This window comes from Arachis stenosperma, chromosome 8 (assembly GCF_014773155.1).
Source record: "Arachis stenosperma cultivar V10309 chromosome 8, arast.V10309.gnm1.PFL2, whole genome shotgun sequence".
Lineage (NCBI taxonomy): Eukaryota > Viridiplantae > Streptophyta > Magnoliopsida > Fabales > Fabaceae > Arachis > Arachis stenosperma.
In genome coordinates this window covers 38,728,142-38,748,596 of record NC_080384.1, presented here as the reverse complement: position 1 = coordinate 38,748,596, position 20,455 = coordinate 38,728,142, and the positions used below count along the sequence as shown (strand labels likewise).

Below are 20,455 nucleotides of genomic sequence, written 5' to 3'. Positions count from 1 at the left end.
AGAGAAGAATGGAGGAGAGCTGCGCTGCGAGGGAGAAGAGAGGACCGCCGCTGCTTGTCCTGCCGCTGTCCTCCCCACCGAGCCGTCGAACCCGCCACACCTTGCCGCCAGTTGCCGCCGTCATCAACAGCGATGGAGGAAAGAGAAAGAGGTGATCGCGAGTAGAGAGGGAAGCCTTTATGTTGTTGTCATCGTGCTGGAGGGCTGGCCGTCAGGGGAGCTGCTGCGACAAGCTCACCGCCGCCGAAGGCCCGTCGCCATCCGTGGAGAGTCGTCACCGTCTGGGTCGCTGCCGGAGGAAGAGAGCTTGTACAAGGGGTTGCTGGAGTGGCTAGCCGCTGCTGCAAGCGCCACCGCACCTCTGGCCGCCGGGAAGTCACACTGGGGTCGCCGTTCCTCTGCCGTCGCCGCTGCCAGGGTTTCTGGTCAATGGGTATGGCACTGTTGTTGCCGAAACCACCACCGGTGCTGCCGCTACTTGTTTCCCTTAAGTTCAAGTCGTTGTGGTTGTTGAGAAAGTGGTTTGGAGCTGAGGTTGCGGCTGCCGCAATTTCGGGTTGAGAGGTCGACACGTTTGGATTATAGTTTCAACGATCGCCAGCTCCATCTTGTCACTACTCCGGTCCAAATTCTACGCTCATTCGTTCCATTCCACTTCAATCCTCCTTACCTTGAATTTGGCACTCTGGGTTTGGTATCTTCGGTCCCTTGGGACTACGTCGTGAGTAGGCTTTACATTTATAATTGTTTGGTTTTATGTCTATAATTATTTTGATATACAGTGTTTTGAACTTAGTTATACTTCAAAGATTATTATCAAGAGACTTTAAATTGGTTTTACTAATTGATTTGTTAGAACTAAATATTTATCCTTATTAAACTCATTTTAATATGCACATGAGACTATATATTTTTGTGAAACTATATGAGACTATATATTTTTGTGAAACTATATGTATGTTTAAAGAAGTTCTACATTATTTTAAAGCATTTAATTTTACTCGAGTATGTATTTTTGAAGCATTGGAATTTTGTTGGTACTCACTTATTTTGGAATTGTGAAATATATTTGAAATGCTTTAGAATTGAGAAAATATGATTGGAAAGGATTAGATGAGAAAGTATTATTTGATTTAATTTGATTTGATATCTCGTATGTTTGAAAGACTGAAGAATTGATTATATTCAAAATTATATGTTTTGAATTAGTTTAGGAGGCTCGCATTAGAAAACCGTAGTTAACGGCGGTTATAACGTTAACTTAGATGCATCTAACTCAGACTCCAGCTAGCAGGGGTGTTGCTAGCCTAACGTGTAGGCCACACGTTAGATCTGTTATTCTGTTAGGACACACAAGAGGAAAGGGCTACCCATAGAGGTGGAGCCGCCCAGGTGTTGACTTTTGATTTGATTTCTGTATGAGAACTCCCTTATTGATTCACTTATTATTATCAACTATTATTTTCTAATTAAAATTACTTTGATGATAATGTTTGTATAGTCTCATGTTGATTATAGATGTATTGTCTGGTCATTGAGTTGCAAAACTCACCCCGTTTTTCTAAAAATATTTTTCAGGAACAAATATTTGACTATGTGAGATTTTCTATTCAAGAGTAACGGTCTGCAATGAGTACCTATTCTTTGTCGAATTCCTAGAAGTATATGCTCCATATGTCACAGGCAGGACCAACCATTCTTAGTTATTTTAATTTTTTTTGTTAAAAATATATAACTATTTATTTTAGAACTTGTAAAATATTTGTATTTGCTTATTGAACTTATATTTGACTATGTTAGGCTTGCTATAGGATTATTTTCCTGAGCGCCGGTCATGACTCATTTTGGGTCATGACAGAGTGGTATCAGAGCTTAGGTTTAATCTGTGTAATATGGAGCAAGTGTCCTATGGTAGGATCACAATTGTATAAATAGAAGCGCGCCTATTTGTACGAATTGTGGCACTATCAGAGGCCTATAGGATTATCATTCTTGTCCTTTATGTCGTTGTTGTCATCTGGTTGTTATCATATGACCTCTGCTGCTTCTTGCTACTCTTTTCCTTTCCTGCCGCTTCTTGCGATTCTTTTCCTTCCCTTTGTACCCAATCTCGGCTTATTCTCTAATAGATTTAAAGTTTGTGAAATTTTTTCATGAAAATAGAATGTTTTGAGTAATGGTACATAATATGAATTGATATTTAGCCCCAATTTTATCAACTTTAAGACATTAAATCATTATATTGTTATAGATTTTGTTCGATCTTTAATTGTTATGATCCGTTTGAAATGTGTGTTTATTTAGTTTCTAGTTAAACAAATGTTAAATAAGTTTGCTAACTATAATACGGATGATAGATATATAATTGATTTTAAAGAAACTAAATCCATAGTATGAGTTTCTTTGAGAAAGTTGTCTTTGTCCAAGATCATTGAAATTTCCATAGTTGATATTAACATTTGGATGTTAACCAGATTGAGTGCTAAAGTTCTATACTTAGTATAAGTGTTGTATAAAAAACACATTTGAGCTTCACTCAGGTAGAATCTTCTTGTTTATATGTTATTAAGTGAATACGTCTCTTAGATTATATGTGATTTCTAATTTTATAGACTTGTTTGCTAAGCTTGTGGACTGATCATGGTGATTATGAAGCATTTGATGATTATTTTAAATGTGATAAATTGTAGCTTGCCTATGAGTGTTAGCCATTGATTACATACTTGTTTGCTGATTCATGTCATTTGATTAGTGATTATTATAGTAATTAACAAGTAAATGATTTTGGTTAATTATTTTTGAGAGATCCATAAGGTTATTGGTTGTTGCTGCTGTATAGGAGTTAATCTTATTATTTGTTGCTGAATTGGTGACTGATGTGATTGTAACTAGGTGAATCTTGGTTGTTATCTTGTAAAAATTTCTATTGAAAGGCGGTAATAAACACTCTTAATTGCTTGTGTTGTTGTTGGAGATTATATGCCTGATTTGTAGTTATATATGGCGGATTAATAAATGTTTTGATTTCTTTGATACGATGAGGGCTTGATAATTTCGAATTGAAGTTTGTCATGATAAACTTGTGATCTGTATAATACTTTTGCGACACACTTGAGCATCTGAATTTTTTCCCTTCAAAATTAATTATTTTATTGACTAGAAAAGTTGTTCCAACTCTTTCAGCATGTTATTCTAACTTTTACTCAATATTATCTCATTGGTGGTCCATTATATGATGCTTAACGTAAAAGTTAGTTACTCTAGTCAGCACTATAAGATTTATGTAAAAAAAGTTTAGTATTGCATTCACATTCTCAGTAAAAAAAAATGTTTAATGACCTTGCCTTGTTTATTTTTCTTTTTTTTACATTGTTTTTTTTAAACCTAATTAGTTTTTAACATGGCAAAACTATCAAGTATTGTGCTTATCATATAATTTGTGTTACGTGACTGTTTCTTTTATATATAGGATTATCGTGTTTCTATTTTTAGGGTGGCACATTTTTGATAATTTTCTGATGAATGTTCATTTTGCTTTGCTTTATTTGTGGGTTTAGCTTATCTGTTCACATGCCGTGTCTAATTATGTTTTTTTTTCTTTCCTTTTCTCTAGTTTAAATTGTTGTTGTACATGCAAAACTTTTTATGTCTATTATTCATACTCATGAATTTTTATTTTGCTCTGCCCAAATTGTTTGTGGATTTGGCTTGTTTCTTCATTTTTTTCCCTTTAAAATGTTCCTAGCCTGTAGTTTTAATTGTGGTAGTACATCTTTTTATTTACCTCTATGGCCTTTGCCCTTACAAAGTTACAATTATGTTTTTGTACGTATTTTGAAAGCTGTGTTGTGTTACTTTGTAGTGACACACCGACGATTTCTTTGGATTTTAAGTAATGCCAAGCATCATAAATGTTTTTGTCAATAAACTATTTTTGTTACTATATAATTTTCTCAAATGATCGGTTAATGGATGCAGATGCTTTATATGCTTCTGGTGATTGTGTGATTGCAAACTATGTGCTCTAGTGTAATAAATTTACCAGCTTGTCCTTTTACAGCCTGTTGAGCTTTGATTCATTTGTTTTAATAATGAAAGGCAGTGAGATAAATTAGTTTTGTACTTTTGGCTGGATCATCTTGGCTGATAGGATTGTTGTTTTTGTTATGTAGTTTTGAATTCTAGTGATATTTAGTAGCTGGCTCTGTATTAAGTTACTCCTTCCTACTGATGGTTTCAAAAAAAAGGAGGTTTTTCTTTTTCTGTTTTTGTTTCATTTGCAGAATCAAATTTTTATTATCCCATTAGTTTTGTTGATTATCTAACTATGTCGCAGATTCTACTTTGTTTGTCCAATAAGGATTTTAATTGATTAAAGAGTCTCTGCATTAAGGGTTTTGTGTTAAGTTGTTCCTTTTTGACCAAATTTTCCCTTGGTAACAATCACAGTGTATTTTGAATATTGTCTGTTAGAAATTCTGAAAATCGACTGTTTTACTACTAGTACTTTGCCTTGGTTCATAGCCCACATCTTAGGTTGATATTTCTTCATACGTTAAGGGTTTGATATCAGTTGTACTATTATTCTTTAAATTTGCACATCATGATCTAAGTACAATTTATTTTAAATTGTATCAACCATTTTTCTTCCAAAGATATATAGGCTTTGCAAAGTTCTTAACATGATCGAATTTCTGAGGCAGTCACATTGATTCACTAGTCTGCTGCTTAACTGATCCTATGTTGTATGACCTTTTTGAGACATCACTTTGCTGGTTTCAAGTTGCTCAGGATTGCAACTAATTGGAATATGTTGTCACCTGTCGATATTCTTGAGTTTCACTAAATCTGTGGTTCTATTACTCCCTGAGTGCGCTGCATTGTAATGGTGGTTGTGTAATGAAATTCGAAACTTTGCTAGATTGGTGGCATTGTTTCCCAACTAATGGCATTTTGTTTGTTTATCAATGCTATGTTTGAGTAAGCAGAACTATTCATACTAATATGCTGTTTTCACAATGCCCTTAAAGAACCTTGTAGATCGATTAAATTCCTTCCTTCTGTTTAACCTTCCTATCTCTTATCACCTGACATTTAAGGTTAATATGCATAATATGATTTGAAAATGTTTTGCTGGCTATATCTTGCATGCTTGGTTTGATGTGTTGGTTATGTTTGTCTATAAGTTTGGAATATGGCCATGTATATTCTGCTTAATTCTTCACCTTGCCTCTCTCCTTTCTCATCCTTATCCACCACATAACTGTACTCGAACTCTTAGAATCTCATATGACTGCTTTTTAATTATTGTTTTATGTTTTGGGTGTATTGTTAGAATTTGTGTTACTCTATATGTTTTACACTTTTGGCTATGTTATTTGGACTCCAATTAGAGTTTGTAGTGTGCTTTTGAAAAATTTCATATCAATCTAATTATGCAATCTGTTCTTTGTGATTGATGGTGCTTCATATCGATTCCTTTTGCTACATTGTATATGTGAATATTAAAAAAAAATATACAACATTTGATCGTTGCATAATATCTGCAAAATGTTTTTCTTTATGCATTGGGTTCAATTTGTATCTGGATGTGATATTGTATAGTTAAAGTGCTTAAGTTCTTTCCTGCAACTTTGCTCAGATAGCTTGATTTTTAGCTTTGTTCTTGCTATCTATTTGTGCAAGTTATTAAACTTATGGTGTCATGATGTGGCTATACTTTCGGATAAGGTTGTCTCAATGTTGTGCGTTATCTTGTAGTGTTTTAATTATATGCTTGGCCTTTATCGTCTTTAGATGGAAGATACGAAGAAAAGGTAGTTAAGTAACTCCTATATTATTTAAGTAATGTGGAGAAACAGAGCATGTATTGCATTTACATATCACATATGATACAACTTATGCAGGTGTAATGAATGACTATGAGGAAGATCTACAATTGTCTTTGTTTGATATGTCCACAATTTCTTCGGCAACAAATAATTTTTCAACTGATAATATTTTGGGAAAAGGTGGCTTTGGTTCGGTATATAAGGTAATGGAACCATTTTACCTTTGTTTTACAAAGCTATAGAGAATCATAATCTTTTGCCTATGGGGTTATATTAGGGGTATTTTTGGGACTGGAAAATTATGCCCAAAAAAGGAAATTAAAATATAAATGATTACATATGAAAACGTTACATGGTCTGTGTTGTTACAACTTTCAGGGTGTATTAAAGGATGGAAAAGAAATAGCAGTTAAGAGACTCTTACAGAATTCAAGCCAAGGAATCCAAGAGTTCAAAAATGAAGTTATGCATATTGCCAAACTTCAGCACAGAAATTTAGTGAAACTCCTAGGATGTTGCGTTTATGCAGAAGAAAGATTGCTAGTCTATGAATTTATGCTTAACAAAAGCTTGGATTACTTCATATTTGGTTTGATTTCAGAAAACCTTTATGATCTTTCAATTCAGTTGCAACTGTACTCTAACTTGGTGAATGTAATTTTTTTTTTTGTTTGAAAATATACAAAAATGAATAGACCACAATATATTAATTTTCTTTTCAACACTTGTTAGTTATTAATATCTTTTATCTACAGAAATTATATGCAAACAGATTTTCAACTAGTGATTTCTTATTAAATTTGAGATGATGTGTTAATCCATACACTAAAGAATTGCTTCTCAACTTAAGTTTACAGTCTTACCACAAGAAAGATATATCATTGGCTACCTTTTGAACAGATGAAAAGAAGAGCATGTTACTAGATTGGACAATGCGCTTTGACATTATCAATGGGATTGCTCGAGGTCTTCTTTATCTTCATCAAGATTCAAGACATAGAATAGTTCATAGAGATCTCAAAGCTGCCAATGTTTTGTTAGACGGTGAAATGAATCCAAAGATTTCAGACTTTGGACTAGCTAGAAGTTTCGGAGGGAACGAAACTAAAGCAAACACTCGGCATGTTGTTGGAACTTAGTAAGTTTCTTATGCTTTTTTGCTGATTATTAATAGGTGAAAACTCAAGTGAAGTCAACTTCACATGAAGTTGATATCTGAGAGCCGTTAGATAAAAATTTAGTCAAATCAGTCAAATCATCTAACGACTCTCAAGTATCAACTTCACATGAAATCGACTGCACGTGAGTTTCCACTTTATTAATAATATGGGTATGTATGATGACTTGACTATAGGTTTTTTGTTTTTTAACCCTTTTTCTTTCTTTTTCTTTTTCCTTTGGTTGGGCATGCGCAGCGGATATTTATCACCCGAGTATATAATTGATGGAGTTTACTCAACTAAATCCGATGTATTCAGTTTTGGTGTATTGGTGTTAGAAATAGTGAGTGGGAATAGAAATAGAGGATTCACTCATCAAGATCATAACTTTAATCTTCTAGGACATGTAAGTGTGTAACTGAATTCTAGTAATCACTTCTGTTATATATGCTTCTAATCTTAACCACAAGCTTTGCAAAATATATATATGCAGGCATGGAAACTATTTATGGAAGACAAAGGGTACGATTGTACGAAATAATTTATGCTCGAATAAAAGATACATCAAATTTATCTTCGATGCTAAGATCAATTCATGTGGGACTGCTTTGTGTGCAAAAAAGTCCATTATGTCATCTGTTGTTCAAATGTTGAGTAGTGAATCCACACTACCTCCACCTAAAATGCCTGGGTTCTTCACAGAAAGAGAAATGATTGATGAAAATTCTTCTCCAAGTAATAACAGAACATGCTCAATCAATGATGTCACAGACAGCATATTGGAGGTTAGATAGGTAAAATTATTCAAATTTGATAACCAATGTTATAATTAATTATAAAGTTAGGATAATTTTGACATCCATTTAATTATATTTTAAAATTTTTTATGTAGTTATTAATTATATATATTGTTATTTGTATAAATTATATATATTGTTATTTGTATAAACTTACTACTGCACAAGTTAACTTAGTATACTACTATGAATATTGCTTCTTTCAAACAGTTACTGCAACAAACGGCCAACCAGCTCTCACGTGCTCAAAGCAAATGTGGGTTCCGAAAATAAGATGATCAAGAGACTTGTGTTGAAATATATATAGTCTTCATGAATGCAATTCTTCTAAATCTGTTTTCAATTATTATAAAGAGAAATAAAACAATCTACATATAATCTCTTCTAGTCCACTTCAGCACTTGTCTATTAATAAGTAGGTGTCCCAATTACATTAGATAAGTTAAACTCTAATATCATATTAGAATTGAGTGGGTCTAATTTACCTTACAAACTAATTTTAAAAAAAAGAATTACTTCACATTTATAAATTCTGTAAAAATTTTATTATTGACATTTAATGTAAACTTTTTTAAAGCATATATTTATATCATATAAAAATTGATACCAAAGTCATTTTATATATTGGTAATGAAGATTGCTTATAATTTTGTGATATTAACATTTTATTGTAGATGTCAATTTATTATGAAATAAAGTATATTTCTTTTCAATTTTAACTAAATTTAAATCAGCGGCAAGAAAAAACTAAAAATCAAGATATATGAGTTTACTTAGATTTTATAATATTTTTAGTACGATAAAACTATGTAAATAACTAAATATATAACGCCTAGATAATGAAAAATAAATAGATTATAACGAAATCAATGCATCATATAAAAGGACTAAACACTTCTGTATATTTATTTACTATTATATTGAATTGGCTTATCATTGTGATAATCTATGAACTTATTAATTTTGAATCAAAATCTATCGGGGACAGACCTGAGTAACTGTCAGATTATTAACAGATAGTATTTTATTGTTGCTTGATGAAGAACGGTTACCAACCACATCTCTCTCAACAAAGAACCCTGGCTTCTTTGGATGAGGCAATGCCCATTCACTACTCAGCATCGTAAGCACACACGACATGCTTGGCCGATCTTCTGAATTTCGTTGCACGCATAGCAGACCAACATGGATTGATCTTAGGACTTCTGGCAAATCAATTGAGTCTTTGATAGATGAATCAACTATTTGTAAGCACTTGCCTTCCGAGAAAAGTGTCCATGCCTGCATTTGTATATATTTCAATAAGTACATAAATTAGGATGATGCTATTTGGTTGGAAACTATAAATGAATATGGAGGACAAACAAAACACTTATGCTTACATGCCCAAGCAGATTAAAATTGTGATCAATATGGATGAATCCTCTATTTCTCTTCCCGCTAACTATCTCTAACACCAGTACTCCGAAGCTGTAGACATCAGATTTTGTTGAGTATATCCCATCAACTATGTACTCCGGTGACAGATAGCCGCTGTGCAAAAGATTAACAAACAAATTTGAATCAAGAAAAAGCTATTACTTTCATTTTATATTCCTCTCTACATGTCATGTAATTAGCCACTTACTAAGTTCCAACAATGTGCCTTGTATTTGCTTGGTTTTCATTTCCTACAAAGCTTCTTGCTAGTCCAAAGTCTGAAATTCTAGGATTCAATTCGTCATCTAACAAAATATTTCCAGCCTTAAGATCTCTATGAACTATTCTATGTCTTGAATCTTGATGAAGATAGAGAAGACCCCTAACAATTCCATTAATAATAAGAAAACGCTTTGGCCAGTCTAGAAGCTTTCCCTTCTCACAATCTGTTTAAAAGAAAATGAGTTGGACTAATTTTCTGATGAGATTCTGAACCATATGTAATCTTTGTTAATAAAAGGAAGAGCATGGTCCAAGGGAATCAAACCAAATATAAAGAAGTCCAAGCTTTTGTTGCGCATAAATTCATAAATCAATATTCTCTCCCCAGCTTGAATGCAATACCCTAATAGCTTCACTAAATTTCTGTGCTGAAGTTTGGCAATATGCATAACTTCATTTTTGAACTCTTGGAGTCCTTGGCTTGAATTTTGTGAAAGTCTCTTGACAGCTATTTCTCGTCCATTTTCCAAGATACCCTAGAAATTGCAACCATTGTAAGCTACAAAATATACATATTTAACTTGACATATATTTGCTTCAATTTTATCATTTCGGCAGAGTTATTGAAGTATTGAATAATCTAGTTGTAAGATTTTTTTTTCTTTTGTCTTACTATACAAAGGTGAGATCTGCTACGTATTGACAAGAACAAACTTGATCAAGAATATTATGCATTCTAGACTAAGGGATCATACTTTTTTTTTTCCATTTGATTACCTTATAAACTGATCCAAAACCACCTGTCCCTAGTATATTGTCACTTGAAAAATTACTTGTTGCAGAAGTAATTGTGCACATATCAAATAAGGGCAGTTCCAGATCATCCTCATCATGGTGACTATTTATTGCACCTGATTCTGTTTCTTCTTTTATCTTTCCTACAAAGTAGCATGTAATGAATTAAAGAAAAAGAAACAAAAATGTCTAATAAGCTCATTGTTCCATGCTATGATAACTTCTGCTCTTTCCCAATAATTTAAAAAAAAATATATGATAGATGTAAATAGAACTACCAACATTACTTTTCTACCATTGTCAACAAGTGCAAGACTACCATTAGTGATTAACATTACTAGTTAGTTAGTTCTCTGTTGAGATTTTTATATAGGGTGGATGATGCTTATTAGTTATTACAGATTAACCACATTTCAAATGAGAGATATAACGAAACCATGGGGACAAGATAATTTTGTCATGTGACAAACCAAAGTTAAGCTTCTTGGACAAAGAACATAGGTCTTGATCATAGGTTAAACTTATCCTAATCTGTAACTAACAGTTTGGATAATATATATAAGAATCCAAGAATGACATAATTAAGATTGCTTAATTACCTTTGTGATGCTTCTTCCATCCATAGATGATGAAGGCCAAGCATAGGATCAAAATTCCAAAAGATAACACACAGCTTACGGCAATGATAATCTTTTGCTTCCGTTTCTTGGACTTAGTTGATCTATTTTGTTCAATTGCTTCTGCAAAATGTTCATTTAAAAAAAATAATAATAGAAAATTTAAAAAACAGAGGAAATAGTGAGAAATAAAAAAGTATGAAGCAAATAGTTAAGGGGAAAAAATGTAAAAGGGAAGAAAAATTCCAAAGTATAGTACCTACTTCTTTCCCTGCCATCTTTATATAAATATCTTCATCAGATGCACTCGTCACTTTCATATCTATCAGATTACCAAACCAAAGTAAACAACCATTTGGCCCTTTGCTGACATCCAAAGCTGCATAAGCCATACAAGAGCAATCGTTCCAGCACAAGATCCTACAATCCTCAAGTCTCATGCTTCTATTAAACCGTGTCCCTTCAGTGTCTGGTAACTTTAGCCCCGAAAACTTCACAAACCCATCCGAATGATTGCAACTCAATGAAGTTCTCCTAACACAACCACTTGATGAATCAGTTGTATTCTGCACAAATCCATCCAAGCAATTACACATGGGAAACTTGTTTGTATCACAACTAGCATATGCTCCACAGTTTCCATAGTAATCACAGTAATCCACCGGTAAGTGCGAAATTTTGGTCCAACCTGTATTTCCACCACTCCAACTCGCCCGCTGGGAGAATCCGTTGGATGTTATCTGAACCCTTTGATGCACTGAACTATCAACAAGCCAAAATACACTGTATACTTCTTCCTCATCAGAAATTATGCTAAATCTAAATACAGAGTCATTTTTCAACTGTGGTCCCCCACTAAACTGAATACCATTCCATGATCCAAAACGAAATCTTTTTGTTGTGCCTTCCCTTAATACTAATTGCGGATATCCATCAATCTCGACTTGATAGCTAAAGCTACCTGGAGAAGGATCATCAGAGCTTTTCCATGATGTTGTCCTCCGATTTAGTCCTGTAGCAAAGTTTCTTCCCAACTTCTGTCCAGGCAAGATTATGTCGCCTGGATAGTCAAAACTTTGCCACACAAAATCTTCCGTGTCGCTATTGCTGTCATCCTGCACAACAAAATTTCCAGAATTCAAAAGCTTTGCAACCGGATTTCGTGCCGATCCTGTCGTGTTGGATGACCAGATAAGACTATTATTACTATCAAGAAGGACTAGAATTCCGGTGGTATTGACCTTCAAAACCCCTGAGGAGTCAGTGAGGGGTTTTTCTCGGTTTGCAACCCATACTATTGCCTTTGTTGGATCTTTGTTATACCAAATTCCAACATAACGGTTCTTGGAAGTTCCAGGGCTGAAGAATCCCAATGCAAAGGTTTCATCTGCTGAAACTAATGTCTCACCATCACCGATAGATTGCAGTGTGTTAATTGTGTCTCTTGGAGCACAAAATGCTATTAAATTCAGCAGAGAGAAGCATAACAGGAGAAGGCTAAAGGCTTCCATCAATTGTTTATATTCTTCTTGACAGTGTCAATAATATCTATGAAAAAGCAGAAAAAGAGTTAAGTGACTGTATACTATAATAAGATATCACGGCCATACCTTGTAAAAGATTGACATTTATGTGAGTTAGCTTTCAGACATGAATTCCTTCTAGAGAGAACAACTTACACAATCTTCTTTGGACATGGAAAGTAGAGAATGGAAGCTTCTTGATGTGTTGATAGTGTAAAACTTTCTAACGAAATTATGTTTATACTTCCAAGTTCATACATAAAAATAATAAATATCCATGGGTATGCTTATTTACCGCTCCCATTTTGTAATTTTTAGACCTAACTATTTATGTACAAGTAACTTATAGAAAAATATAGTCGGATACTCATGAAATTTAATTATATCAACCACGTATGCGTTGAAATGTTGGTACTATTTTCAATTTAAGGTATTTGAGCTTGACCTTTTTTGCGTAACTTTTATTTTACTTAAAGTTAGTCTTGCAAGAATTTACTACGTCATCAGCGAACTTTATCCACAAGATTGGATATTTAAATCTTAAGAAGTTCTCTTATCAAGTTAGTGTATCATGTATTACTCTCAACTCCGAAACTGAGATCTTGTATATATTCGGGCAATTTACGTTTTTAAATTGTTTCAACCTCAAATTTACGCAAATGCATTGTTTTAAAAATGGTTACGCAATTACGTTATTTCACTATATTATATAAACCGCTACTGGCAGTAGCGGTTTATAATTGCACAGAAACCACTAGAGCCAGCAGCGGATTTTGTTCAAAAAGTGCAGCATAAAAACCGCGGCAGCCCATCGGGGTTTATATGTGAGAGAAGTTGGTCATAAACCGCTGCTGACAGCAGCGGTTTATGTGCGTGGGGATGTGTGCGTAAACCGCTAGAGGCTATAGCGGTTTACGTTAAGTATGCATGACTATATAAACCGCTGAGCCAGCCGCGGATTATGCAATTGGAGGTTGGGAGAGGAAATTCTAGAGAGAGGTCAGAGCAAGTTGAGAGGGGGTCCGAGGTATTTGAGCTGCGACTTCCGGCGGGATATCATGGCAGAAGACAGAAGGAGCATGTACCGACTAAACGGTGTTGCGCATGTTGCCGGTTCCATTGGTGACGAGGTTAGTTAATTATTTTGGTATTTTTTTTAGGCTTAGCAATTTTTTAGCTAGAAAAATGATATGAATGCAAGCATATACGGATTTTATAGATTAGTCCCTTTTAGTTTTAAAAATAGTATGAAGGTTAGAATATAAAGAATTTTTTTTTTTGGAATTTTATTGTTTAAGATTTGTAATACTTTTATAACTGTGGGTGTTATCTAATAAGTTAAGTTTGTTGTCATTTGTGCTATTGTAGTAAGTATTTTACAAATTAATTTCGCTAGTTTATTGACTACTAATTTATAGGTTTTAGGGATTAATTTGTTTACCGGTCAAAAATTTGTTGACATTTTTAAGATATGTGTTATTATTAGATAGGGAATTTCGTTATGGATTGGAGAATTTAATTGTATCCTGCATTTATTGTGCTATTTTTTGCAGCCCAATAGGTGTATATACAGTGTGAGACGGCAACAGAATATGCCCATGCATGATAGGATCATCCCGTATTTAGAGAGGGCTGGATTGTACCATTTGGCCAGGCTAAACAGCCATTGGTTCTGGTTGGATGAGCCATTGGTTAGTGCGTTCGTTGAGAGGTGGCGTCCTGAGACGCACACGTTCCACATGCCTTTTGGAGAGTGCACAGTGACATTGCAGGACGTGGCTTTTCAGCTTGGGTTGCCTGTCGATGGGGAGGCTGTGAGTGGTTGCCTAGGTGAGTTTGAAACATACATTGAGGGTGGTCGACCAGCCTGGGAGTGGTTTCAGGACCTATTCGGTGAGCTGCCACCACCGAATAAGGTCAAGCAGATGACGGTCCACTTTATATGGTTCCACGAGAGGTTTAGTGTGCTACCACCAGATGCGAACGAGGAGACAGTTCGCATCTACGCACGTGCCTACATCATGATGCTTTTATCTACTCAGTTATTTGGGGACAAGAGTGCGAACCGGGTACATATATGGTGGTTGCCATTTGTGGCGAACCTTGATGAGATGGGGCGATATAGCTGGGGTTCGGCTGCGTTGGCTTGGTTGTACCGATGTATGTGTCGGGTAGCAAACAGAAATGTGACTAACCTTGCGGGTCCCCTCCAGTTGCTACAGAGTTGGACAGAAAATATGACCAAGACTCAGCATTTTTCCCCTCCACTAGTGCAAATGCAACAGGCAAAATATTCGAATTCCCATCCTGAGCAATCGCCAACAACAATGTCCCTCCATACTTACCATACAAGTGTGTCCCATCGATACTGACGAGTGGCTTACAGTGGCGGAATGCCTCAACACATGGAGGGAATGTCCAAAACATGCGATGAAAGTAGACTCTTTCTTCATCAACCTGGTCACCCACTCTAACCGGGGAAGTCTTCGGCAGAGCAATGGAACCGTCCATGGTGAACGTGACCCCAAGGATCCATCGGGGCAGATCCGCATATGACTCCTCCCAATCGCCGTAGATCTGTGCTACTGCCTTCTGCTTTGCCAACTACACCTTCCGATAACTTGGCTTGAAACCATATGTTGCCTCTGTTGCCTCTTGCAACACCTTAATCGATACCGACGCATCAGCTCTAACCAATGGAAAGATTCTTGCACAAATCACATGATAATCAAGCTGCCTGTGGTCGCTCGAAATCGATGTGGCCATACACGTGTGTTGTTCGTTGTACCTCCTAACTTCCCATGTGTTCTTCCTTTTTCGCATGACTATCCGGATCAACCACGTGCATCCGTTACCGAACTCCTTGCATCTCCCTTGGTATTTTAGACTGTCTGACTCCATAACCCTGTACTCAACTCCACGCCGAATACTGTAATCTTTCACGCTCAGCACAGCTTCCTCCTTACTCTGGAACGATTGGCCAATCTGAAATTCAGTCAAACCTGTCCCATCATGCATACCCTGTCCATCGAATGTTGCCTCAACATTCTGGTGTTGACCGATGGCCTCCATGGGCTGCACCTATTGGTATATCATCTTCACTGTCCCCACCAATATCGAGCGGCTCCTCATCGGAATCATCATCACAAAGCGCATTCTCAACTTGATCCGGTCCAACCTCAAACTCAACCTCAGCACGTTCTGGCTCGGGAGGTAGAACTACCGCTGCTACCACAGGCAGTGATGTCGATGCACCGCCCCGTGTGGTCGACTGAGGACCCAGTGCTGATGCCCCAGAGCTATCCACACGATCTTCCAACTTCGCAAACATCTCAGGTATCCTCACCTCTGGAAAACTACGCCTGCAGTGAAACAAGACCTGCAGGTCTTCATCCGACCCTATCACAAGGGTCTCAAACCACACAACGGTTGACACAACGGTAATGGGAATCTTGTAAAACAACTTTTTAACCTGCTTCGTACCACAGGTACCGAGCTTCTGTAGTATGCTGAGCTTAATCTCTGCCAATGTGCTTGAAGATCGAATAAAAATACTAACCGGTTCTCTATCTGTGAATTTCACACCGTGGCGTTTGCTCTTTTGAATTTTTCCAGAGCAATGGACCAGAGCCACAAAACTATCCTCCCCATCCATTTGTGAATAACACTCTATCTATCCACATTTGGCCCCTCTATGGTTTATATAGGGAACCCAATGACGCAGAATACACGTAAACCGCTATGGCCACCAGCGGTTTACGCACGCATTTCAACAAACATAAACCGCTGCTGGCAGCAGCGGTTTATGAAGAACCATAAATCAACAGAATCCGCTGCTGACTCTAGCGATTTCTGTGCAATTATAAACCGCTACTGCCAGTAGCAGTTTATATAATATAGTGAAACAACGTAATTGCGTAACCATTTTTAAAACAATGCATTTGCGTAAATTTGGGGTTCAAACAATTTAAAAACGTAAATTGCCCTATATATTCTATATTATTATTTATTAGAGCATCTCTAATGCTACATCTAATTTCAGTTTTATTTTAAGTCTTACGAGTTGGTATAAATATTTGTAAAATTATATGTCATAAATAATAATTTAAAATTAAAAATAAAATTTATCCTTTCAATATTAAAGTCTTAGTTTAGTTAAAATTTTATATTATTTTTAATTATTTTATCAATATAATTATATAAACAGTAAAATTTTATTAGTTTTTCGTTAAAGTGATATCATATCTGATATTTTTAAAGTATTGATTTCATTTCATTAATTCATTTTTTAAAAACATAAAAAATAATACTCTAAAAATACTCTATTAAAAATATTCTATTATCTCTTAATAATCTTTTTTTTTGTTTTCACCGAGACATAAACGATTAACTTTAAGTTTCAACCAAGTAAACTTTAGGAAGATTTTTCATTAAAATAGGAAAAAAAATATTTATTGAAAGAAAAATGTTAGATGATTCATATTAAGAGTTGAGATTTAAATTTTACTTTGTATATGTAATATTGTAATAATCTAATAGTCAGTAACTAATTCTTAAATAAAATTTTGTAATAATTTAATCATTGATCTATCAATTTAAAAAATATTATAAAAAAAATCCAAAAAAATTAATATTAATTTAAATATAAGACAAAACTAAAAAAATATTGGCCAGTTAGAATTCTTCCGATATTATTCCATTCCATGTGAAAACATGTTTCTCACTAAATTATTGTATAGAAAGGCTATGTACTACGGACAAGGAAGAAAAACTTGAGAGTTCCGGTCAACCAGGGAAATGTTGATTGATATTAATTTATTATTTTATTTTCGATTAAATTTGACCGATGTTATATATTTGATTATTTTCCACTAGGTTAGTAATTTAGTCATTGGGCAACAAGAAAATTATGGGTCACAGTTGACCTCAACCAAAACTGGAGAAAGAATAGTCATGCATGTGCTCATGAAAATAGAAATAAGTATCCGGATACGTTTCCCATATATATACCACTACTGTGTATTATTAGATTGTTTTAATTTTAATGGTTATAAATTTAAAAGCCATATTAAATCATTTTAAACTAACAATTTTATTAAGGTAGATTCTATGGTGTAGAAAGGAAATTGTTTTTACATGTGTAGAATAATAGGTGTCAATGTATTAATAGTTTATGTTGATGGTTTTTGGATAGGAAAGAATTAATTAGAGTATACAATTGTTGATTCATTGGACCCACAAAAAAAAAGAGTGTGTGTGACATTATATCTGTGTCATAGAGACAACTTATTAGGTTTTTTTATTTTAATAAATTAAATAAATATTTTATTTATTAAAATAAATAATTTAAAAAATTATTATCATATAGACGAGATATATGTATTTATAAATATAAAAATATATTTTATAAAAATAATAAAAATATTAATAATTTAAATTAGACCAAACTCTTAAAAATAGAACATTTCAATTAATATGGAAGGTGGACAATCTTAACCGTACTACTTCCATTAATGTCCTTAATGTCCTTAATGTTTTCGATTCATTCAATTACAATTGAAAAAATATTTTATTTTTGTCTAAAACATTTTATATCTTTTTAATTTAGCCTTTTGTTCAAAGTTAAATATTTTCTTCTAAAAAAATGGGATACCTTTAATTATAGTAAATTATCAATTCAATTTATAAATTAAAACATGTAAAATATTAAAAATATAAAAATAATCAGTAATATATTTAAGACATATAATTATAAAAACAAATTAAATTTGTTAACCACGGTAAATGAATAGTAATTACCTATTACTTAAATTATACATTCTTTCGTTTTTAATAGTAATAATTTTAAGAGTGAAAGTAAGTAGTCTCCAGATCTTTTTCTTTTTTAAATTCCATGAAAAATATTTTGGTTAATATTCAAAAATATTTTTTTTTCAAATTTTTTTTCATCTAATGGACTTAATTCTAATTTGATTAGTGATACACATATTTATTAACAATAAATCAAATAATATGTGGAAAATTTTTATTTTAATAAATTAAATAAATGTTTTATTTTCTGAAATAAATAATTTTAAAAATTATTAGAAAAATATATCAGCATCTCTTATCTTATTTATACTGTAAACGAGATAATTTTATCCATATCGAGATATGTGTATTTTTTTAATTTTCATATATCTCCTTACTGTAAACGAGATATGTGTATTTGTAAATATAAAAATATAATTTTTGAAAATAATAAAAAATATTAATAATTTAAATTAAATCAAACTCTTAAAAATAGAATATTTCAAATAATAAGAAAGATAAGCAATTTCAAATAATAAGAAAGATAAGCAGTTTCAAAATAATAGAAGAAATAGGCAGTTTTAACTAACTAATTAATGAACTTGGTCTAGTAGTTAGCTCACTAGTTTGCTTAAGCAAGTGTTGGAGATTCGAATTCCGCCTTGTTATTATTTGAATTGATTTAGTGTAAATTCTAATAAAAAACGCCGGTGGATGGAAGTAGTACGGTTAAGATCGTCCACCTTCCATATTAATTGAAATGTTCTATTTTTAAGAGTTTGGTCTAATTTAAATTATTAATATTTTTATTATTTTTATAAAATATATTTTTATATTTATAAATACATATATCTCGTCTACATGGTAATAATTTTTTAAATTATTTATTTTAATAAATAAAATATTTATTTAATTTATTAAAATAAAAAAACCTAATAAGTTGTCTCTATAACACATATATAATGTCACACACTCTTTTTTTTTGTGGGTCCAATGAATCAACAATTGTGTACTCTAATTAATTCTTCTCCATCCAAGAGCCATCAACATAAACTACTAATACATTGACACCTATCCTTCTACACATGTAGAAATAATTTCCTTTCTACACCATAGAATCCACCTTTTATTAATTATTAGGTAGTGAGCTTAATTTCAATCAAATTTTATAAGTTGATTCTAATTATAGATCAAAAGTAAATAAATTTGACTTTACATAGATATATAATCAAAATTAACAAGTTATTATTAGTGTATATTATTACCTAAATTATCTTTTATTAATAATAAACTTATCATTATAATTATTTTTTAGTGAGAGCACATAAAGAGTGCATAGTATATAAGGTATAATAACTTAACAAATATTTAAAAAAAAAAAGGAATTTTTCATTCTCTTCATCCCTTCTGGTTCATCAAACCATCAACATTACAGCTTGAACGGTTTAGGACATGAGATTTTCTTCATGGTGCGGTGAGTGTATAGAGCAACCAAATTGTGAATCAAATTAAAAAAAAGTTGTGAATTGAAATTCAATCCAATTTCGCCATTTTCTTACCATCCCTAATTTTTCTTTCGATATTTTCTTTCCCCATTCTTACCTCTTCCTTCAAACTCATCCAATAGAGTTTGATGAGAGGTTATTTCGCAAGATTCTCTATTCCAATCAACGAGTTGGAAGGAAGAAGATCTGAATCCAACTCTATGATTCATTGATTTCTCAAAATGGCGAACATGGTAAACAGATCCTCCCATTGTAGAGGTCATGGAGCTACATTGGCTTGCTCTAACAAGTAAGGCCACACACAAGATGTATGCTATAAGAAGCATGGGTACTCCTCCCATTTATATCAACGGCAACAACATAACACCACTATCAATCACGTGATCACTGAGGGGCATGATGATATACTCAGTGACAAACAATTCCAGCTTAATTGTCTCCAAGAGAACAACGGAATATCAAGATCTGGGTTCACTCCAGAACAGATATTTGCCTTGTTAGAGTTGATCAAAGACAAAAGTGTGTAACAACAACCTCATAATGCAACTCAAATTTTGACTAATTCGCTTCATACTTTCACTCCAGGTAAAACCATTGCATTACATTTTAATGCGAGAATTATGAGTATTATCACTCCAAAATCTGCACTATAGGTCATTGATTCCGGTGCAACAAATCATGTGACTTTTGACTTAAAAGATTTTGAAATTTTTAAAATATTGCTCCGATCAATGTGATATTGCTAAATGGGACAAAAACTGTTAGCACCATCATTGGCACAATGACATTCTCTAAA

At 33.5% G+C, this 20,455-nt stretch overlaps 2 protein-coding genes across 11 annotated transcripts; one reads left to right on the top strand and one right to left on the bottom strand.

Annotated features, from left to right (window-relative positions):
* The first annotated feature begins 485 nt into the window (after nucleotides 1-485).
* On the top strand, nucleotides 486-8,229 carry LOC130944282 (G-type lectin S-receptor-like serine/threonine-protein kinase SD1-1). 7 transcript variants are annotated; one of them, XM_057872546.1, is made up of 7 exons: nucleotides 486-721; nucleotides 5,761-5,816; nucleotides 5,907-6,034; nucleotides 6,210-6,420; nucleotides 6,732-6,969; nucleotides 7,247-7,397; nucleotides 7,485-7,947. In XM_057872546.1, exons 3-7 carry the CDS (start codon nucleotides 5,912-5,914, stop codon nucleotides 7,530-7,532), a joined length of 771 nt encoding a protein of 256 aa, XP_057728529.1. In that variant the 5' UTR covers nucleotides 486-721; nucleotides 5,761-5,816; nucleotides 5,907-5,911; the 3' UTR covers nucleotides 7,533-7,947. The 7 variants fall into 7 exon arrangements, 6 of the variants coding, with proteins under 6 accessions (XP_057728529.1, XP_057728528.1, XP_057728526.1 ...); XM_057872543.1 differs by having other exon boundaries at nucleotides 585-721; nucleotides 1,579-5,819; XM_057872547.1 differs by having other exon boundaries at nucleotides 650-721; nucleotides 5,761-5,819.
* A 449-nt stretch (nucleotides 8,230-8,678) lies between these two features.
* Nucleotides 8,679-12,630, bottom strand: LOC130943692 (G-type lectin S-receptor-like serine/threonine-protein kinase At4g27290). Of its 4 annotated transcripts, none has more exons than XM_057871689.1 (8): nucleotides 12,521-12,630; nucleotides 11,101-12,389; nucleotides 10,824-10,964; nucleotides 10,207-10,367; nucleotides 9,755-9,965; nucleotides 9,416-9,653; nucleotides 9,171-9,321; nucleotides 8,679-9,069 (listed from the first exon to the last, which is right to left on the bottom strand). In XM_057871689.1, the coding sequence occupies exons 2-8, from the start codon at nucleotides 12,350-12,352 to the stop codon at nucleotides 8,764-8,766; spliced, it is 2,460 nt and encodes an 819-aa protein (XP_057727672.1). In that variant the 5' UTR covers nucleotides 12,353-12,389; nucleotides 12,521-12,630; the 3' UTR covers nucleotides 8,679-8,763. The 4 variants fall into 4 exon arrangements, with proteins under 4 accessions (XP_057727672.1, XP_057727673.1, XP_057727670.1 ...); XM_057871690.1 differs by having other exon boundaries at nucleotides 11,101-11,956; nucleotides 12,452-12,578; XM_057871687.1 differs by having other exon boundaries at nucleotides 11,101-12,578.
* Nucleotides 12,631-20,455: the final 7,825 nt, after the last annotated feature.